General features: G+C 45.2%; 1 protein-coding gene across 2 annotated transcripts; it reads right to left on the minus strand.

Moving 5' to 3' along the window:
* Nucleotides 1-955: 955 nt before the first annotated feature.
* Nucleotides 956-20815, minus strand: MTFR2 (mitochondrial fission regulator 2). Of its 2 annotated transcripts, none has more exons than XM_045008392.1 (9): nt 20674-20815; nt 19554-19703; nt 15232-15333; nt 14676-14780; nt 14319-14443; nt 9972-10192; nt 8547-8853; nt 3940-4120; nt 956-1070 (listed from the first exon to the last, which is right to left on the minus strand). In XM_045008392.1, exons 2-9 carry the CDS (start codon nt 19614-19616, stop codon nt 972-974), a joined length of 1203 nt encoding a protein of 400 aa, XP_044864327.1. In that variant the 5' UTR covers nt 19617-19703; nt 20674-20815; the 3' UTR covers nt 956-971. The 2 variants fall into 2 exon arrangements, with proteins under 2 accessions (XP_044864327.1, XP_044864328.1); XM_045008393.1 differs by having other exon boundaries at nt 19554-19628; nt 20674-20749.
* Nucleotides 20816-20832: the final 17 nt, after the last annotated feature.

Genomic DNA, 20832 nt, shown 5'->3' on the forward strand with positions numbered 1-20832 from the left:
TGGTAGGAAGGACAGATTATATTTTAGATCTACTTTTCCTCTTTTCATTGTCCATTAGAGGGCATGCTTGATTTAATAAAAAAGTTGACCAAATCTTTTAAAACCGTGGCAACACAAGAAAAAAAAACCCAACCTAAAACAATGAATTTGCAAATGATGTACAGGACAACACCTTCACTGACATAAAAGGGAAATTTATTTTATAAACTATGTACAAAACAACAAAATGTTGACCTAAAATATGGAAGCAAAAGCGAAAGACACCATAGTCAATGAATGTTTATTTACATAATGATTTTAGACTATGCCTGTGAAAGCAGAAGTCTCTCCAGAGCCCTTTTTTGCTACAGAACATAAATTTTTCTCATTGCAGGCAGTTAACTCACAGTTCATATCTGACTTAATTAAAACAAGGCAAGTACCATCACTACATAGTAAGCAGGACTTCTCTGTTGATCCAGAATAAGTTAAGAGATTATTTGCACATGGAATACTGAGTTGCTTTAGGAAGCTATGATGAAGCTCAGAGAGACCTGCTACCCTCTCAATGAGGGACAATATTAATATTGATTACATAGTACATACCTGCTTCACTTAAAACTTAATTTCCTGAGCTATTAATATTTTGTTTCCACACTCCCATGTATACTTCAGCCTCCACACTGAGAAACATCCAGTCTTTTTTATATGATCTGCTTCCCATTCAGAGTATCTAAAAAGTTATCTGCAAATATTCTGGTCTGCAGCTATAAAGTAATAAATGCCAATAAAGTATTTTTTATAAGCAGACAACACACTAACAAGCTTGGCTATTGGGACACTCAAATCAAAAGAGGTAGTTTTATAAACCATAGCTCCTGGGGAATGGGAGTAGTATATCCCAGTGTACACATTTTATGAAATTGTTCCTGAAATGGTCCTGCCACTCATAAGCATGCCAGTTGTTGGGTTTTTCCACACAGCGCCACCAGTTAAATATGTACCCTTGCTTTTGCTGTTGATACCTGTGTTACTTCCTCAGCTTTTATGAGGCTGTTCTTTGAGTTTGGCTTCAAAATGTGACGTCCAACCTAAAAGAAAAAAAATCAAAATAATTTTAATTCAATAAAATGTCTAAGAATACTCAACAGGGAAAGAATAAAATTTTCAACATAAAGATACTGCAGGGTGGAAGGGCTGTTGGAGTTTTCCCCAGCTGGGGAAAAATGAAACCCATAAATGTTTTGTGAAGTTGAAACAATGTACATGAACAATCACTTTCATATGTGTATTTACTCAAAATACAAGAACATTCACATTGTTAAAAACAAAAAGGTTGAAGTTCCCAGTCTAAATAAAAAGGCCTACCGTTGCTTGTGTGTCTGACCTTAGATATAGATAAACTCAACAACTTATTTGCTTTTTTAGCAGCAAAAAATTTTTGAATAGAGTAGTGCAGATGTGCAGTTGAACAGAGTAGTGCACACACAAGCAGTTGATTGACAAGCTGGTTGGACAACAGGTCTTAAAAGTTGACAAATTGAGTTCAATCGTCTTCCATTAACTTACTTTCACAGTTTTCCAACAATTTGACACAACCTTTTCTGGGATCAACCAGTTCTGTGACTTTTGTATTTGGGATCAATCATGTTGATTACTTAATGCAGGGGTTCTCAAACTGGGAGTTTGGACCCCTGAGGGGGGTCGTGAGGTTATTACATGGGGGGTCGTGAGCTCTCAGCCTCCACCCCAAACCCCGCTTTGCCAACATTTATAATAGTGTTAAATACAGAAAAAAGTGTTTTGAATTTATAAAGGGGGTCACACTCAGTGGTTTACTATGTGAAAGGGGTCACCAATATTAAAGTTTGAGAACCACTGACTTAATGGAAGGGATCTGTAGTATCTCAGAAATAAAATGCAGATTTTGTCTCTGTAGTTCCAGTTTTTATTTTATTTAATCATCCTAAATTTTTATTGAGACTGCAGCCATTGTATCTCTAATCTTGTTCAATTGTTTATAAATTTAACACTTAGCTGTACAGTTGTGTAAAATGCAGACTATTTTGATATTAAATTTTCTTCATGTTCAGTACAAATTTCAAAACACACACTTTTATGGGAAAAGACATAAATATAGACAGTCTTCCTGAGACGACTTAGCTTCACTGGAAAAGTGGAACATCAACCCTTTCTTCAGTCAGCCAACCATGAATATGATGGTGGCTGCAACAGAATTTCTGATGTTCCACAACATACTTGGGAACTGTGTTAGATATTTTTCAAAATGAGATTTAAAATAAGGTTGCTGAACACCAATACATTAAAAGGTGAGATTCTGTAATGCACCTCTAAGAGGCACTGCACAGAATTTGCAGGCCAAAAGAGGGCAGAAGGTGGTGGAGGAACTATACTGGGTTTAAAACACTTTTGTGCCCTCCTAATCATGAGCTACCAGTGGCTAGACAGGTCCTGACATAACACAAAGCCCCCTGCGGGCTTGGCTAAGTTATATTAGCCTCTGCAGGCTGCTTTATGGGCAGAAATATTGCTCAGAATCTGTGCAGCACTCCCCCAAACACAGCCCTCCTACCTACAGCACAGATTCTATTGCCAGTACTTACCAATGGTCCTACGGTAAGGCTTATGGCCATCTTCCACAGTTCCTGCTGCAGGGGAAATGATGATTTTTTACACCACTGTAGCCCCTTTACCCAGCCTGGAGGGGGGCGGGGAGGTCTGTGTATCCGTCCCCCCAGGAGTCTCTAATCTTTCACTGTATTTTAATTTTTGAGCAAATGACATAGGTTTGTCAGACGTCTCTCTGCATTCTTGGTTTTTAAAGATGAAAAATCAGTAATGCTAATGAGGAACACTTTCAATACATGCATGCTTGTAGTCATTATCAGGTCATTTCTCATGTTTGATCAATTATCTTGTTTAAATAGAAGTGTTGATTCTTTTAGCTCTTTTATTCTCTCTCTCTCACTTGGAGCATCTAGTAGCATACATAGAAACTTAAATCAGTCCAGAAGAGTACATTCAAGGCAAAGAACTTCAACTGGTTATATCAGTTCCATTTGTGCTAGATAGAAGATAATGCTGATAGTATAAGGCAGCTGCAACTTTCTTATCAAGTTCTAGACTTTGCCATAAACAACTTAAAGGAAATCACTAGCTGATCTTTGCCTTTTTGGGGGTGTTAAAGATTAACAGAAATTGCTCTTGAATGAAGCAGATGCTGGTAAAGTAATCAAATTATCATTGCTACTATGTTCAATTATGTTCATTGTTAACGTCTCACTCACACTGCTGTAATCTACTCTTCCACTTCAAAAGCAACTTTGCCACTGAATAAAACCTTCCAAAGACCTTGCAGAAAAAGATTATCTCCATTTTTATCAGAACATGAGTCTTCTCTATCTTGCCACTTGACAATGAGTATATTTAACTTTAGAAGGAATTCTGTTTTCATTACTTCAGTCAAGTTAGTCACTTGATTTCTATCACTTCCTTTGATGATAGGTATGTTGAGTCACAAATTTACATGTTTGGTAACCAACTAGCTTTCACAGTATTGATTTCAGCTTTCACTTTTATACTAAGAATAAAAAACAGGCACTTATTTTTTTTCAGTCCTCAGGGTTGATTTCACTAAGAGCTAATCAAGCTTTCCTCTAGTCACATTATCAGATGTTTTGCCCATTTTCCACAAATTTTAAGATTTTAACAAACTAAGCCGCTATCAGTTCACAGTTCCACTCTCTTCTCTTCAGAGTTCCATGATAGTTAATTCCACTGACAAGCCATGCCACTCACTCACTCGTTTTCCATGATTCCAGCATCTCGAGACGACCAACATTCCCTGATAGCCTAATACTTGTGTGTACGTGATGGAAAGCATGATGAGGGATTTTTGTTTGGGTTTTTTGGGGAGTGAGAGAGTAAATAAGAGCTTACCAGAGGGGCTTCTGGACTGGAAAAGGGGGAGTTGTCACAAGATCGGTTTTCTTTGTCCAATGAATCATTGCCATTTTGATGTGCAAATTTCTGCTTTAGAGCCTGAGCTATTAGAGCTGCTGGATCCCACTGTGAACTCCGCCTTTTTCTTGTCTTAGGAAGAGGTGTACCACCAGGTGACCTACAAAGAGCAAAGACAAACTGTGTTCTGCACATGAAAACTTAATGCTGGTCCTGGAGAGTAATTACATTATCCTAGTGTGATCTAGACCCTAGAGCAGCTTCACATACCATTCAGGTTATAGAAACATAACTTAGCAAGTAATTTAGCTTGCTGTATTCTAAAATGGCTTACCATGACCAAATATGAATAAAAGTAAATGCAACAATAGTGAGAAAAAATCCCTGCCTACAGTCACAGCAAATACTTACGTTGTTCATAATACCTCTAATATTATTTCCTTATTCAGGTATTAGAATATTGTGACAGACCTATAAAAATACAATTTTAAAAAGTAGTCTCCATTGTACTACCAGATACTGCCATATCAATTATGATCTGTCACAATGATCCCTTCTGGCCTCAGAATCTATGAATCAGGGGAAAAAAGTTAATTTAATGCTCACAAAGTACTTCACTGTCCCTATTTGTTTTCAGTTCAAAAAAAAGCTGTAAAGTTTCTCAAAAGACTTTACAATAATAAAAGTAATATGGTCTGATGCAAGACGTCAGTTAAAAATTCAACTTGCAAATATATACATGTTCATCCAGTTAACCACACAAGGGCCCATTTGCAAACAAGGACACTTCAACAAAATATCCACAACCAGCAACTGGATGCTAAATTGGCACAGATGCATCAGTGGTTGGTTTTGTTCTCAAGTGTGCATATGAACTTCCAAATGTGAAGTTAGAAACACTATTAAAATATCTATTTGAAAGCCCAGTCATGTATTATTTATTAATCCAAAGCACTGAGTAAATCAGCCCTGATTTTTCAGAGTACCTCAGCTCTGCCCACAAGTTCGTGCTCAAAGATTGCAGCTCTGCCTACAAGTTCATGCTCAAAGATTGTAGGTTTGCAAATGGAATTGAAAGTTTAATTTATAGCATTTGGAACTAGAAAGGGACTTTAGACATTGCAATGACTAACTTCTAGGCATCCTGCCACCCAGTGGAATTTACAGCAAAGTTAGGCTCCCCACACATTGTATAGGAGAGTTATATAGTAAGAAACGGATTCTCAGAAGCCGGCAAGCTGAGCAGGGAGATGCCTAAGCTAGCCAGAAGTGAAATACCAAGGAAAGTAATGGGGCTTTGGGCCCAGATGCACAAAGGGAATTAGGAGTCTAACCCTCATTATCTGGGCCTCACGTGCCAGAATGACTGGCCAAAGGAAGGCACCAATCTCTGCTTGGGATTCTCTGTAGTGAACCCTTTCTTGGAGTTAGGCTCTTGAATGAGGTCAACCCTCTCCTGTGAAATATCAGAGATTCCCCACAACCACAGCCAAAAGGCCAGTGGTTAGGGAACTCACCTTGTATACTGGAAACTCAAGTTCAAATCCCCACTCTGCCTGATTTGGACCAGGGACTTGAACCCAGGTTTTTCACATCCCAGGTGAGTGCCCAAACCACTGGGCATTCTGAATCTGTCAGCCAGACAGAAAAATTCCTGATCTGCTTGCCCCTGGCTGCCTTTTGTGTAGGTTAGGTGTGCTCAGCGCACACCTACCAGATCAGGCCCTCCAAGTGAGATAGATGATGGGGGGGCGGAGGGGGAAAACACACCTAATGTGAGAATCTCGCTGGGGTTAGGTGTGCAAGAGGGCTCCCAGAAGCTCAGTTGATGCAGGGCAGTGTCAGGGCTTAGGCAGTTTGAGCACACCTACCAACAGAAACGTAGGTCCTTAAGGGATTTAGGTGCCTACAGGCTTAGGCTTCAACTGAGCAGTAGTTTTGAGAATGTTAGTGGTGGTGAAATGTTGGGCATAGGCTTCTAACTGCCTCTTTAGGAGCCTAAGCACTTCTGTAAATCTGGCCCCTAGTACTTATGTGGTGAAATCACATACTGAAGACACGTAAAGCCTTATTAAAATCTGCTATCCTAGAAAATCTGCCCAATTATTTGTGCCAGTTATTTCCAAATATGAAATTTAAAACCACATTTTTTAAAAAGGGCCTTTTAATAAACACTTGGTACAATATGCTCGGTGAAATCCTGGCCCAATTGACAACACTCATTGACTTGGGCCAGGATTTCACCCTCTGTTCTTATATATACACATATATATATATACACACACACACACACACACAAATACACATACACACACACTAAATTTTTTCCTCAATAGTGATCTCTAAACAGACATTATCCTACTTCCTTAGAGTATATTTTTATTCCAGTTCAGTAAATGTGTTTATTTAGTTTCCTGTGTATCACATCTAAAAGAGCAGTTTGGCTCTGAACACAGGATATCAGTCACACAAATATTTAATAATCATATGTTTTGTAATCACATAAGTTTAGCATTTTGACCAAAACCATATAAAAATTAACAATTATTTGTACCAAACTAAAGGACTTGGGTCTAGGTTCAGTAAAATCTTCAGTTAAAATATACACATGCATTATAAATGTTTGAAGACTTCAAAGTTAGAATTAATGTATTTTGGATGTACTGTTAGTTTTCCAATATTTCCCCAAGGAGTTGTCCTTTTACAATGAACTCAAAAGTTTGTTTGTTCAGATCTGTTTTCCTCCACGTTTAGCTGATTTTGTAAGTGAACTCCAAATAGCCCCAATCACAAAAAAAACCAAACAGGAGACAAAAGATTGACCGACCTATGCAGGAGACTACAGTTTTAAATTAGACAATGCTTTGCTTTTGTATGTAGTATAATTTCACTTGATACTCTAGTCAGTGAAGATGTAGCACTCCTTAAGGGAAAAATTGCCTGTTCAAAATCTCTCAGGGTACATCTACACGACAAAAAACCCCAAAACAGTGGCAGTTAGTGTCAGAGCCCATGTCAACTGGGGCAGGCTCGTGGGCCTTATGCTACAGGGCTATAAAAAGCAGACTAGAGATTCCCACTCAGGCTGGAGCCCAGGCCCTGAGACACAGCAAGGAAAGAGGGTCTCAGAGCCTGAGCTCCAACCTGAGCAGGAGCATCTACACTTCTATTTTTAAAAGCTCCATAGTGCAAGCCTGAGTCAGTTGACACCGGTGTGAGACTCACTGCCCATGTGGGGGAGGGGAGTTTTGCTGTGTAGATGTATCCTTAGGAAAATGTTAAATGACAAATTACACGCCTAACAAGTCTTGTGGATAGGGGAGAAGCAGTAGATGTGGTATACTTTGACTTTAATAAGGCTTTTGATACTGTCTTGCATGACCTTCTCATAAACTAGAGAAATACAACCTAGATGGAGCTACTACAAGGTGAGTGCATAATTGGTTGGAAAACTGTTCCCAGTGAGTAGTTATCACTGGTTCACAGTCAAGCTGGAAGGGTATATCCCACAGGGATCAGTTCTGGGTCCAGTTCTGTTCAATATCTTCATCAATTATTTAGATAATGGCACAGAGAGTACACTTATAAAGTTTGCAGACAATACCAAGCTGGGAGCAGATGCAAGTGCTTTGGAGAATGGGATTAAAATTCAAAATGATCTGGACAAACTAGAGAAATGGTCTGAAGTAAACAGGATGAAATTCAATAAGGACAAATGCAAAGTACTCCACTTAGGAAGGAACAATCTGTTGCATATATACAAAACGGGAAGTGACTGCCTAAGGAGGAGTATTGCGGAGAGGGATCTGGGGGGTCAGAATGGATCACAAACTGAATGAGTCAACAATGCAACACTGTTTTGCAAAAAAAGCAAACATTATTCTGGGATATATTAGCAGGAATGCTGTAAGCAAGACAAAAAGTAATTCTTCCGCTCTACTCTGTGCTTATTAGGCCTCAACTGGAGTAGTGTCTGCTGTTCTGGGCACCACATTTCAGGAAAGATGTGGACAAATTGGAGAAACCAGAGAAGAGCAACAAAAATGATTAAAGGTCTAGAAAACATGACTTATGAGGAAAGATTGGAAAAAAACTGGATTGGTTAGTCTGGAGAAGAGAAGACAAACGGAATAGGATTACAGTTTTCAAGTACATAAAAAGTTGTTACAAGGAGGAGGGAGAAAAATTGTTCTTCTTAACTTCTGAGGATAGGGTAAGAAGCAATAGTCTTAAATTGCAGCAAGGGCAGTTTATGTTGTACATTAGGAAAAACTTCCTGTCAGGGTAGTTAAGCACTGGAATAAATTGCCTGGGGAGGTTGTGGAATCTCTGTCATTGGAGATTTTTAAGAGTAGGTTAGACAAACACCTGTCAGGGATAGTCAGATAATACTTAGCCCTGCCTTGAGTGCAGGGAACTCAAAGACCTCTCAAGGATCCTTTCAGTCCTACGATTCTATGATTCTATTATCTCAGGCAGTTGTCAGGAGGACCTGTCCATTAAACAGGTTTTCACCTAGCGTTATCTGCTGCTCCCTAGATACTGTGGTGTTGGCATATTTTTGGTTTACATTTAAATCAACTTACTTCTCAATAGTTCGCAGTCGGATTTTGTTTATATCCTTCAAAACATCCATCATACTAAGAACACCCTGGGTCTTCTGGTGTTCAGTTTTGTCAACAGTTGTTGAGCTGGTCTTACTTGCAGCACGACGTAGTTTAATAAGTTCAATTGCTGAATTACTGGCATCAAAGCCAGATGGTGCTATAGACGGAAGTGGGGGAGGTGGAGGGATTACAAAGTGATCTGGTGCGGTGAACAATGGCGTAGAAGTCATTGCTGGCACTGGGAAAGAACCACTTGGAATGCCAAATGAATTCAAGACATCTGAACCTATCAAAGAAAATAAGTATTATTTTTTTAATTAAGAAAACGCGTTACTAATATTTGAAAGTTTGAGACGATCAAGCCAAGTCCAAGGTGTCTGAGCTATATTGCAAGATCCTAATCTGGGAAGGACTGTTTTTTCTTAAAACGTCAAACACCTAGCACAACATGGTGCTACCAGAAATAATTACATAAAAAAAAGAAAGAAAAACTGTTAAGCGAAAGTTTAGATTTCAAAATCAAGCACTCAAAATTTAGGAAATGCCAGATTTAAGATGTCTGTGCAACCTTAATTCTGTCCATTTGTACATCCAGCCTGTGCACTGAACAGGGCAGGGATCCTGTTGGGAAAAAGCCATATGTGGCCACGTAATTAAAAAGAATCTCATAATGCATACAAACAAGCCCCAACTGGTCTCTCCCTCCACCTGCACAATTCTCATTGATACAGTAGCTTCCAGGCATGCCCAGTGCAGAGCGTGTTGCTGTTGAGACATGGGTCCAGCTCTTTAGAATGTTTTGTTCAGTTATTTTGGCAGCATACCTAAAATCGTACTAAGTACAAGGGAAATGGTAATTAACAGTTTATAACTCAGCTAAACCTATACAGAATTCCATAAGACCAAGAAAAACCCTCTAGCCCAAGGGCCTTTCCACTGCCGCATTATAAAGACTTGCTACAAACCATTTAGATGTTAAAAGCAAACAAAAAAAGCCAGAAGAATCTTTTATAATGCAGAGTGCTAGGCAGGCTAAATATAGCGTTGCTCCTTGCTCACCCTTATAATACAAAGGGTGGAGCTATCGAATTGGTGGCCCAGGCACTCTCCCAGGTGACACCGCAGAATGATACACATACTCTTGTGGGCTTCGTCAGAAAAAAAAAGATGATTTAAATCAACTCCATTGAAGGTGATAAACTGTCCACAAAGTGAGGAGAGTGAAAAAAAATTAATTTATGAATATAAGAAAGAGACAGACAAAAACAATCCAGCATTCAAAATACTTTTCACTTAATTCACAAAAATTTAGATAAAAAGTAAATCATGGGATAAGTACTACAGGCATAAAACAAAGGAAAGCTCAAAGTTTAAAGACTGTAGTATAAACAAAAACAAGCGTACCTGATTGATTACTATTTCTTGATCCTTGCACTGCAACAATTGCAGCAATCTGGGCACGAAGAAGGATTAACTCATTTTCAAGTGCAGAAATTTTTTTAATTGCTTCTTCATTCACAAGATTTTCTCTCTCTGCTCTACTTTTTAGAACAGTTGGCAAGGAAACTATAGCTGGAGATACATCATGGTCAACTGTAATTATTTCCTTTCCCCTTGATTCAGCCCTAAAAAATAAAAATGAAACTTTTAAAAGTTTCAACAGAATAGTAACAATTTCATGCCCCTCACAGGGAAAAGAATTAGGTTAAAAATGCATTTTTTAAGTTACTGGCACAATAAATTGAAGTTATGAAACACCATTGACAATGACATTAAGTTTTAATGTTTAAGAGCTTCACCTCTTTCACAAGCCATTTTGCATTACATTGTTTTACAAGCACTAAATTTTGAATTTTAAGTATTACATTTTTTTTAAAAGGTTATCAAGTTTATCACCAAGAAGAAGAAAAACCCCTTGAAAATGCGCTATTTAGAATACTTGGGCAATTTACTCAGGAGCAGAGATTGACCATTACACAATGGTTATGCTGAATAATTGGGTTGTAAAAAGAGGGAACAAAGAGCACTTTCTACCTAGATACAATCAGGAAGGGGGCAGCTATAAATTTAGATGCATGAACAAGGAAGTGAAATGGGTGTAGAAAGTGATGAGACACACCCAGCTAGGATTCCCAAGAGTGTTAGTAGCCCCAGAAGCATATGGGTTCAGGGACAAGACAGCTGCACTGCGCGGAATACTAGACACACATTGTAGCCCTTATGGCACATAACTAGAAAACATTAAACGTATATAAACTGATAATGTGTCACCTGCTTGAGTAGATAGCCTGAAATAAAACCTAAAATGGTGTGACCTGCTTCATTCATCTCAATCAGGGCCCAGTGGGTTTTCCAGCCAAGGAATCTGGCATTTTTCCCAAGATGCCATGAAATTCATCATTTTGCTTTAGGCAGGCATGTAACATTTTGTCTTCCGTCTCCCTGCCCCACCAGGATCTACCCGCAGTTTTCTCTTGTTCTCCAGATTACTCAACAAGGAGAAGTTAATTTGGATTACAATGCATGCTCCCTTCAAGTATTCCATGGACCCAGAGCTGGAGTTCATCTTGCAGTTAGAATGGGGAAACTATATGAGTAGGCTGATGAATGAGGAAGCCTAGAGAATAACACAGTCAAGACCCAAGAAAAAACGGTTACTTACCTTTGTAACTGTTGTTCTTCGAGATGTGTTGCTCATATCCATTCCAGTTAGGTGTGTGCGCGCGCCGCGTGCACGTTCGTCGGAAGACTTTTACCCTAGCAACCCCAGTGGGTCGGCTGAGCACCCCCCTGGAGTGGCGCCATAACGGCACCGCATATATACCTCAGCCAACCCACCCGACCCTCAGTTCCTTCTTGCCGGCTACTCCGACAGTGGGGAAGGAGGGTGGGTGGTAGGCCCAAGGGGTCCAATAACCCCAGTGATGAGGGTCCTGGTCCGCGTAATGGGACTGCTGAAAAACTCCCGAAGGGACCTGAGGGTCATGGTCGTCGACGTAGTAGCTGTCGGCGTGCGAAGAGGCTGAGGCGTGCCGAGAGGGCCAGGGTGGAGCAGATAACTCTTGTGCCGAAGTGCCGACGGAACGCATTTCTCGCCTCTGTGGGGACCGGTGCCGGGAGGCATCCCGATAGCGAGAGCGGGAGCGAGAATGGGACATCCGACCGGCGCGGTGCCGGGAGGTCGACCAGGATCTCCATGTTCGGTGCCGGGAGTGGCTTCGCGAGTAGCGGCGGCCATAGCGGTACCGAGATCCGGAACGGTGCCGGGAATGACGAGTCGGAGAGCGGGAGAATGACCGGTGCCGCGAGTCTGACCGGTGCCGCGTAGTCGAGCGGTGCCGGGACTGCGAGCGGCGTTGCGAGCGGCGCCCAGATCGAGATTAGCGTCAAGAGCGTGAGCGGTGGCGAGAGCGGGAACGGGATCGGTGCCGGTCGGAGTCGGTGCCGGCAGGCGGCTTAAACATTGACGGCTTGCCCATAGAACGGGGCACCCGCACCGGCGGCGCTGGGGGCAGTGGCACAGCCGGGTCTGTCAATGCGATGAGGTCCCGCGCCGCCTCGAAGGTCTCCGGAGTCAACGGCAGTGGCATCTCTACCGCGGCCGGAGCCGGGGAGGTCACAGGTGCCGGGCTCGACGGCCTCTGAGGGGCCGGAGTCGCCGGTGCCAGCAGAAGCCTCTGCGGCGGAGGAACCGGTGCCGCGGCAGGTTTCGGTGCCGGGCGGTCCGGACTCTGGTGCTTCGGAGCAGGCGGTGCCGAAGAGGCAGCGGCCTTCCCCTTCTTCGCCTTTGGCGAGAGAGCGCGTCTCTGGGCAGGTTTCGGTGCCGATGGCACTTTCGGTTGCACGGCAGAGTGGCCCGGCGCCGTGGCTGCGCTGCGAGAGTCCAGAGGGACAGCGGGCGGTGACGCGGCTGGAGGGGTTAAGGCTGCCTCCATTAGGAGTTGTTTCAGCCTAATGTCTCTTTCCCTCTTTGTGCGAGGGGCTTGAAAGCCTTTCAAATTGGGCACTTAGTAGACAAGTGCGACTCTCCTAAGCACTTCAAACAGGAGCTATGAGGATCTCCTGTAGGCATAGGCCTGCGGCAGGCCGAGCACGGCTTGAAACCCGGGGAGCCGGGCATACACTCCGGTCCCGGGTGGGGCTAATCCCCGAACCCGCTAGCTATCTAACACTAAACTGATTAAACTATCAAAAAACAAGGAAACCTAAGCTAAGATATCAACTATGTACAAATTTTACAGAGAAGAACTATGAGGAAGCTAGGGAAGCGGAGGTCAGATAAGCTGCACTCCACTGTTCCAACGACCGACACGGGCGGTAAGAAGGAACTGAGGGTTGGGTGGGTCGGCTGAGGTATATATGTGGTGCCGTTATGGCGCCACTCCAGGGGGCGCTCAGCCGACCCACTGGGGTTGCTAGGGTAAAAGTCTTCCGACGAACGTGCACGCGGCGTGCACACACCTAACTGGAATGGATATGAGCAATCACTCGAAGAAGAACTGGGGAGATAAGCCACGAAAGCTGGCTGCAAGCTCCTCTTTTCTTTGGCAATTAGGTCCCATTTACTGCATAGCATATATAGCTCTGTGTGTAGCTGTCTGAGAAAGTCATATGATCACCTACAGAGCCATTTCTAATAACTAAATTGCCAGATCATAAAAATTATTCTCTTTTTCTATGATTTGTGCAATTCTCTCAGTTTTTGTAGTACAGAGGCAACGTGACATCACTAACAGCTTAAATATTGTGGTAAGAAGAGGCATTAGAACTGCAATATTCCTTCTAACCTCAAAAAAGCAAAACATACCAGCCAATTCTGATCTCCCTACTTCATCTTGTAGTTTCACACCAACAAACAAGATCAGAAGACAAACCCATGTAATATAAAAACTAGATTTGCAATATCCAATAAAAATACCAAATGTTAATTGAGCTGTGGGTTAGTCGTTTGAGCACACTAAGCAGCATAAACAACTATATTCTAGCTCTGAAATATCCACTTCCTCTGTGACCTTGGATAAAAGTCATTTAAAAGGGACACGGTCAATTTTGTGTCTATTAATTATTTTAAAGTTAAAAATAACTTCATGTGCTATGCCTGTCCAAGTTCTGCAACAATATTTGTTGCTTTACAAATTACATTTTCCTATTTTAGTAATTATCTTCCTTTTGGACTGCATGAAAGCAGAAAAAAATTAAATGAAAGAAGAAATGGTGAAACAGCCTATACACAAGGCAAACAAACTTAAAAGACTTAAAACTTTTCTTTCAGTTATCGTAACAGCAATGGGTAAAAATTTAACAAAACTGATTTTGAGTTAACAGGAACCTTTTAATATTTCTGTCCCAGTGTTCTCATCTACAAAAAGGGGATAGTGTTCATTACCCAAAAATAAGAGGTTAGAGGTGATAATCTCAAGGAGCGTTAGGATTAGATTCCATCAACATTCACCCCACACCCAAAGGCTTTGTGAATGAAAACACAACGTGCAAGTGCCAGGAACATTCCTGGCACTGTATAATAAAGGGAGGAAAGAACTCCAAGTCTGGGACTCCTTCAATCTACGTGTATGCTATGTAATGCTAGCTAGAGGGTAGGCACGAATTGCTGGGGGGGTGTGGGGGGGAGGAAATCAAGAGAAAGAGCTATCTTCTAAAGTGTCAGTTTTGCTAGGGCCCAGAAAGGTTTAGACAAACAGGCTATAGAACCTGAATCATTCCTACCAAAATAAGCACAGAGCCTTTACTTGCCTAAATCTAGCAAAAGATTCTCCCTCATCATTTACCACCCTCAGAATATCACCAAGAGATGGAACTACAGGGTTTGGAGTTGTACTTCGTTCGTCATAATCCAAAGAATTCCGGTCTTGGACCACCTAAAAGAAAAGAAAGAAGTCAGCCCTCTGCAAAGTAAAGAATTTGAGTTTAACAATAAAACTTCCTCAAATAAGAGGGACTCAGTATTAGATAAGTGAAAGACATTGAACAGAAAAGATGCAGTATACCATAATCATGAAAGATAAAAAGATTAGGAAAGCCACTGTTAAATTTAACGTGAGACTTCTTGCTTAAATAATTAAATGTTAAGAGTAGCAATAACCCACTCACCTGAAAGTGAGGTCTTGGACAAGGTTCTAAAGAAAGAACTGTCCCAAGTCTACGAACAATGCTTCGCGTAGATCCATATTCCTTACTTTGCCAAGCTGATATAATCTAAAAGTTAAACAAAAGAAATCTGGGTTTTTAGCTCAATGGAACAAAAATTTATATTTTTCAAAATCATTAAGAGATCGTACCATACATGATCTGACCGTTACATACTTATATTGGTCTACAAAAATGTTTGCTATCTTAATGGATCAAGGGTTCAGAAATGGCCTCAGGAGGATCTCTCTTCCTAGACCAGTTTTTAAGTTTCTGGGATGTACGTGGTGATGTGCCAGGACACTCTACATGAAAACCAATAGGGGATGAAACTAACTACACCTCCTAGACAGGAGGGTATCTAGAAGGTCTGTTGGAGAACAAAGGCTCGACTCAGAACAAATGAGTCAATATAGCCTGTATCTGGATACACAAACCACTGCTAGCAAAAATAGGTGGGGAAAGCATAAAAGGAAGTTTAAGATACCTTCACCTGACATTTCCTAATGATAGCATATACCTGCTGAAAGTGCCTTCTTGAGAAGGGGGTTGAAGGAAGACGTGTTTCAATCATACGGCCAATGCTGCTATTGTCTATATAAGCTTCCCACCTTGGTATGAACTGCCAAAAGAAAAGGCTACTGTCAAACCAGAGAACTTTAAACAAAAAAACAAAACAAAAGTTAATCAGTGTAACCCTGTCTACACTAGCACTTTTCCTACAGTTGGTCTAGCACTAGTGCAGTTCCACCAGTAGCAACAGTGCTGTAGAACAGGTAGTGACATTTTTACTACCACATTATTTAAGTTTGCACATAGATCTGAGAAAAGCTGAGCAAACATAAGTTCTTTGAGGTTAAAAAAGACGGTTACTCACCGTAGTAACTGTTGTTCTTCGAGATGTGTTGCTCCTATCCATTCCAGTTAGGTGTGCGCGCCGCGCGTGCACGGCTCTTCGGAAGATTTTTACCCTAGCAACTCCGGCAGGCCAGCTGGGCGCCCCCTGGAGTGGCGCCGCTATAGCTCAGGATATATACCCCAGCCGGCCCATCCGCTCCTCAGTTCCTTCTTGCCGGCTACTCCGACAGTGGGGAAGGAGGGCGGGTCTGGAATGGATAGGAGCAACACATCTCGAAGAACAACAGTTACTACGGTGAGTAACCGTCTTTTCTTCTTCGAGTGATTGCTCCTATGCATTCCAGTTAGGTGATTCCCAAGCCTTACGTAGGCGGTGGGGTCGGAGTTAGATGTTGCAGAACGCAACCACTAAGCCAGAGGCTGCAACAGCTCTGGACTCCCGGACCAATGAGGCAAAGGTGTGGACCGAGGACCAGGTAGGTGTACAACACATCCCCCGAAAGGGAATGCGAGCCAGGAAGGCAGCTGAGAAGCGTGAGCCCTGGCGGAATGTGCAGCAAGGTGGCTCTATGGCACATGGGCCGAAACAGAAGAGGTGCAGATGCACAACGTCATTGAAGATGAAATCCTCTAGGAGGAGACAGGTATGCCCTTCGTCCGGTATGCCGGTACGATGAAGGTTTTGGGGGGCGTTACGAGAGGGCTCAGTCCGGCAGATATAGATTGCGGACGCCCTGCAGATGTCGAAGGAGGGCAACCGTTGCTCTCCTTGCACAGAGAGTGGCTTCGGAAAGAAGACCGGAAGGAAGATATCCTGGTGGATATAAAAGGCCGACACCTCCTTGGGGAGGCAGGTCGGACGTGGTAATAACTGCCCTTGTCCTTGAGGAACACAGTATACCTTGGGCCTATTGTGAGAGTCTGAAGCTCGGAGACTCGTGTGGCCGCAGGAAAGACTACAGGAAACTATCTTGCAGGACAGGTATATTAATGAGCATGTTGACATTGGCTCGAATAGGGCAGTCATAAAACTGGGTAGAACCAGATTGAAGAGCCAGGTTTATGGCGGGGCCCCACTTGGGGGGGGCGTGTATAAACGCTCCAAGCCCTGAGGAACCAGATGGAATGGAGCGGGATCTCGGCGGGAGAAACATTGCGCGTTTCGGAGCAGCATGAGAAACGCTTCCACTCGGCCAGATACTTTAACCGAATGGACGAATTTTCTACCACCCCGGAGAATCCCGTAGAACCGAGGCCGAACAATGTAACTCGGATCGGTTTAGCCACGCAGGAGTCCTGCTGTGAGGTGCAGGGATTACAAGACCGGGTGGTGAAGGTTGTCGTGATTCCGCGTCATGGGGTCTGTGCCAAGAGGGTTGCTACTGACAGGTGTAGCAACATGGTATGCCAGTGCTGCCCAGGTGACACTGGAGCGAACCCAATCAGGGGCACTCTGTCCCTGCGGAGTTTGAGCAGGACCTTGTGAACCAGCAGGGACAGTGGACAGCGTACGGCAGATGGCTGATCCATGGCCTCAGGAAAATCCTCCAAGGCCGAGCCTGGGGAGAGGCCTTGGAACGAGGAGAATTTCTCTCCCTCTTTCCGTTCTCGCGAAAGCGAGGAGGGTTATGCGGGGAAAGACCCACTTCTGGAAAACGGAATAGATAAAGACGGGAGGAAACCACCATTTGTGAGACAGGAAGGATCTGCTGAGACGATCCGCCAGCTGTGCCGGGCAGTCGACCGAGGCTCGATGATCAGGAGTGGCTATGAGCGTCCCGGTGCCTGAGGCTTGATCGGAGCTGAGTGTCCCGGACCGGCGAACGGGATGCTGACCGGTGCCGCGAGCACTACTGGTACCAACATGGAGAACGGTGCCGAGACCTAGATCGGTGACGGGACCGAGAACATCTGCGGGACCGCGACCCTGAACGGTGCCGCTGTGCGGTGTCGAGGTAGGGTGGTCTGATCAAGGCAGGCTTGCCCATCGACTATGTAACCCCCACCGGCGGTGCCGGGGGTTGAGGCAGCGTAGATGCTGTTGTTGCAATCAGCCCCCTCGCCGTGGACACTGTCTCCGCCGTGGAGGGAGTAGTGAGCTCGACCATAGCTGGCACCCCGGATGCAGCTTCATAGTGAGCTCGACCACGGTCCGTACCGGGGAGTGTTCCAGCGCCGGACTCGACGGCTTTTGCCTGGCCGGAGTTAATGGTGCGGGCATTGCCGGTGCCGCGGTAGACATCAGTGCCGGGCGGTCCGACGGAGCATAGCGCTCGGCTGCGGAGCAAGCGGCTCGGACGCAGCTTCAGGGCGAGCTCGACCACGGTCCGTACCGGGGAGCTTTCCGGCACCGGACTCGACGGCTCTTGCCTGGCCGGAGCTAACGGTGTGGATACTGTCGGTGCCGTGGCAGACATCGGTGCCGGGCGATCCGACTGAACATCGCGCTCGACTGCGGAGCAGGCGGCTCGGACGCAGCTTCCGGGCGAGCTCGACCATGGTGCGTACCGGGGAGCTTTCCGGCACCTGACTCGACGGCTCTTGCCTGGCCGGAGTGAAAGGTGCGGATATTGTCGGTGCCGCGGCAGACATCGGTGCTGGGCGATCCGACTGAGCATAGCGCTCGGCTGCGGAGCAGGCGGCTCGGACGCAGCTTCCGGGCGAGCTCGACCACGGTGCGTACCGGGGAACTTTCCAGCACCGGACTCGACGGCTCTTGCCTGGCCGGAGTAACTCTTCATCCTCCAGGAGAGAGGTCTATGCCGAGGGTACGTCGGAGTCAGCGACGGTGGTGCCAGGAGGCCTTGGCGGCACCGGCGGTCCGGTGCCGAGGGAGCGCGCCGGGAAAACTAACTAGCGCTCGGCGCCGAGAGCGGAGGAGCAAGAGCTGCCTCCCTCAGGAGCTGTTTAAAACGAAAGCCCCGCTCCCCTTTGTTCACGGATTAAGGGTCTCACAAATGCGGCACTTATCTGTGAGGTAAAATCCCTCGAGGCACTTAGGAGAAGATCTCTTGTCGGCAGCGGCTTGTGGCCGGCCGAGCATTAGAAAACCCTGTGGGCCGGGCATCGGACCCGGCCCCGGGTGAGGGGAAGGGGATAAACCCCAACCCCTGTAAAATAAATACACTATACTATTCTACAAACAAACAGAGTTAAGTACAACTATAAACAGAACGAGAGAAAACTACGAGTAGCTAGGGAAGTGGAGGTCAGCTGAGCTGTGCTCCACTGTTCCAACGGCCGTCACGGGCGGAAAGAAGGAACTGAGGAGCGGACGGGCCGGCTGGGGTATATATCCTGCGCTATAGCGGCGCCACTCCAGGGGGCGCCCAGCCGGCCCGCCGGAGTTGCTAGGGTAAAAATCTTCCGAAGAGCCGTGCACGCGCGGCGCGCACACCTAACTGGAATGCATAGGAGCAATCACTCGAAGAAGAACTTGTGGCGCTACAATTAGTACTGGACATTTTCAGTGTAATACACACCAAAAAGAGTTGCACAACAGTCTGACACATTAGGTTTTCTTAGCATTATGGTCCTGATCCAAAGCTGGTGAGTCCCTGTGATTTCTATTGAAATCCATAGGAGCTGTATGTGCACAGCACCTCCCATGATAAGGGTCTATAAAATATGGAATTAATTGCTATTTGGAAGTCTTTACACGCTAGTTAATATATGAAGGCAAAATGTAACGGACAAGTAAAATCATCAGATGGGCCTTATGGCTTGTCTACAGAAGGAAGTTTACCAGAATAATTATACCACTATAGTTAAGTGTACACAGAGTTACTGGTATGTGTATAAATTATGCAATTATCCCAAGAACATATTACCCCTTACTGCAGGACACATCCCTCATTCACCATCAGCACACACGGACAGAAATCTAACACAACACACGCATTCACCTATCCTCACTCATGCTTACCAGACAGCCATGAACTTGAGCAGCAAACCAATGGATCAGCACTAGTAATATCAGCTTACCTGATCAGCTGGTACACCAAAGTATTCTAGAAGTTGCCTTATGAGACTCAGCAGCAGAGCCATTTACAGAGCAGTCTGAGAATTCAAAAGCTGGTTATAAACATTAGTTTCATATATATCCCAGAAGAGTTCAGGATACCCTTTCTACAGCTGCAAATAGAAGACAGCATCACTTCAAGACAAAAGACAAACTCCTGCTCAGACTTCTCCATACACCAAGGGTTTACTTCTATCGCCACTGACCACAGTGAGGACAGATTCAAGCCCCAAGGCAGCTGAGAAGCCAGAACATCAAATGCTAGACCCCTAAATAGACTGTCATCACTCGAGACCCACTGATCTTAGTCCTGAATCTTGTTTTAAAATCAGCAATATTTGAACAAGGAACGTTCCATTGTTTTAGATGCAATTGGAGGGCCTCTCTCCGCTAATGATTTATCAACGGTTTCCTTTGTAAAGAAATGGGAAGTTTTGGTAACGGAAAAGCTGCTCAGCAGTACTGTGAGATGTGGTTACTGTCCCGTCCCCCCCCCCCACCGCCGGCCGCGGTGTGTTTGCTAGCGAAGAACAGGAAGCGCTCACTGAGCCCGCCTGAGGACTGGACTTTATTCTGTACGGGGGCGTTGTGTGAACGAGGTGCCCCGACACTGGCGCAACGCGACAGCTCCGCCAGGCGAGGGCCTCCGCCCCGGGGTTGTCAGGTCGCGCTGTGAGCCCCGCTGGCTCCGCCAGGCCGGTCCCTGGGGTCCGGCTGAGTGAACCGGCCGGTGTCGGAACGGGCTGCCAGGCGCTTGCGGCCCAGCTCGGTGGGATCGCCGGGTCCGCCCAGCCGCGCCCTGAGGGGACAGGGCGGCCACACGCCTAGGGCGGGGCCACGGCCCCCTACACGGGCGAACCCGGCCCCGCTCCGGAGCGGGAGCAGCGAGCCCGCCGGGGCGCCCAAGGCCGACACGTCACGCAGCCCCACCCATCGGCTCTGGCCCGGGGACCCCGCCAAGAGCAGACCCTAAATAACCCGCAACCCAGCGCCAGCGCCACGTCCCCTTCAACGGTTACAGCGCCCGCCCGCCAAGGGGACTGACGCTAGGCGCGTGGCGCGACGTGTGCGGCCCCCTCTTACTCAGGCTCGCGCTCCTCCAGGCCTCACGAGGTCCTTCCCGGGGCCCCCGCCCCTCCCTCACCTCGGCGCTACGCCGCTGCAAAATCAAATCAAAACTAGCGCCTCGCAAGCCGATTGGGTAGAGCGGATGGGGGCGTGACGCACAAATCAACCCAACAA

Source organism: Mauremys mutica, chromosome 3 (assembly GCF_020497125.1).
Source record: "Mauremys mutica isolate MM-2020 ecotype Southern chromosome 3, ASM2049712v1, whole genome shotgun sequence".
In the NCBI taxonomy this organism is placed as follows: domain Eukaryota; kingdom Metazoa; phylum Chordata; order Testudines; family Geoemydidae; genus Mauremys; species Mauremys mutica.

What these genes read in the sequence shown, in the direction of transcription:
- MTFR2 (XM_045008392.1), bottom strand. Translation starts at nt 19,616, where the DNA reads ATGGCTCTGCTGCTGAGTCTCATAAGGCAACTTCTAGAATACTTTGGT. An exon ending in GAATCTTTTGCTAGATTTAG is followed by an intron (nt 10,193 to 14,318) that starts GCAAGTAAAGGC and finishes TTTATTTTTTAG; the next exon opens with GGCTGAATCAAGGGGAAAGG. An exon ending in CGACTGCGAACTATTGAGAA is followed by an intron (nt 4,121 to 8,546) that starts GTAAGTTGATTT and finishes TGCTCTTTGTAG; the next exon opens with GTCACCTGGTGGTACACCTC.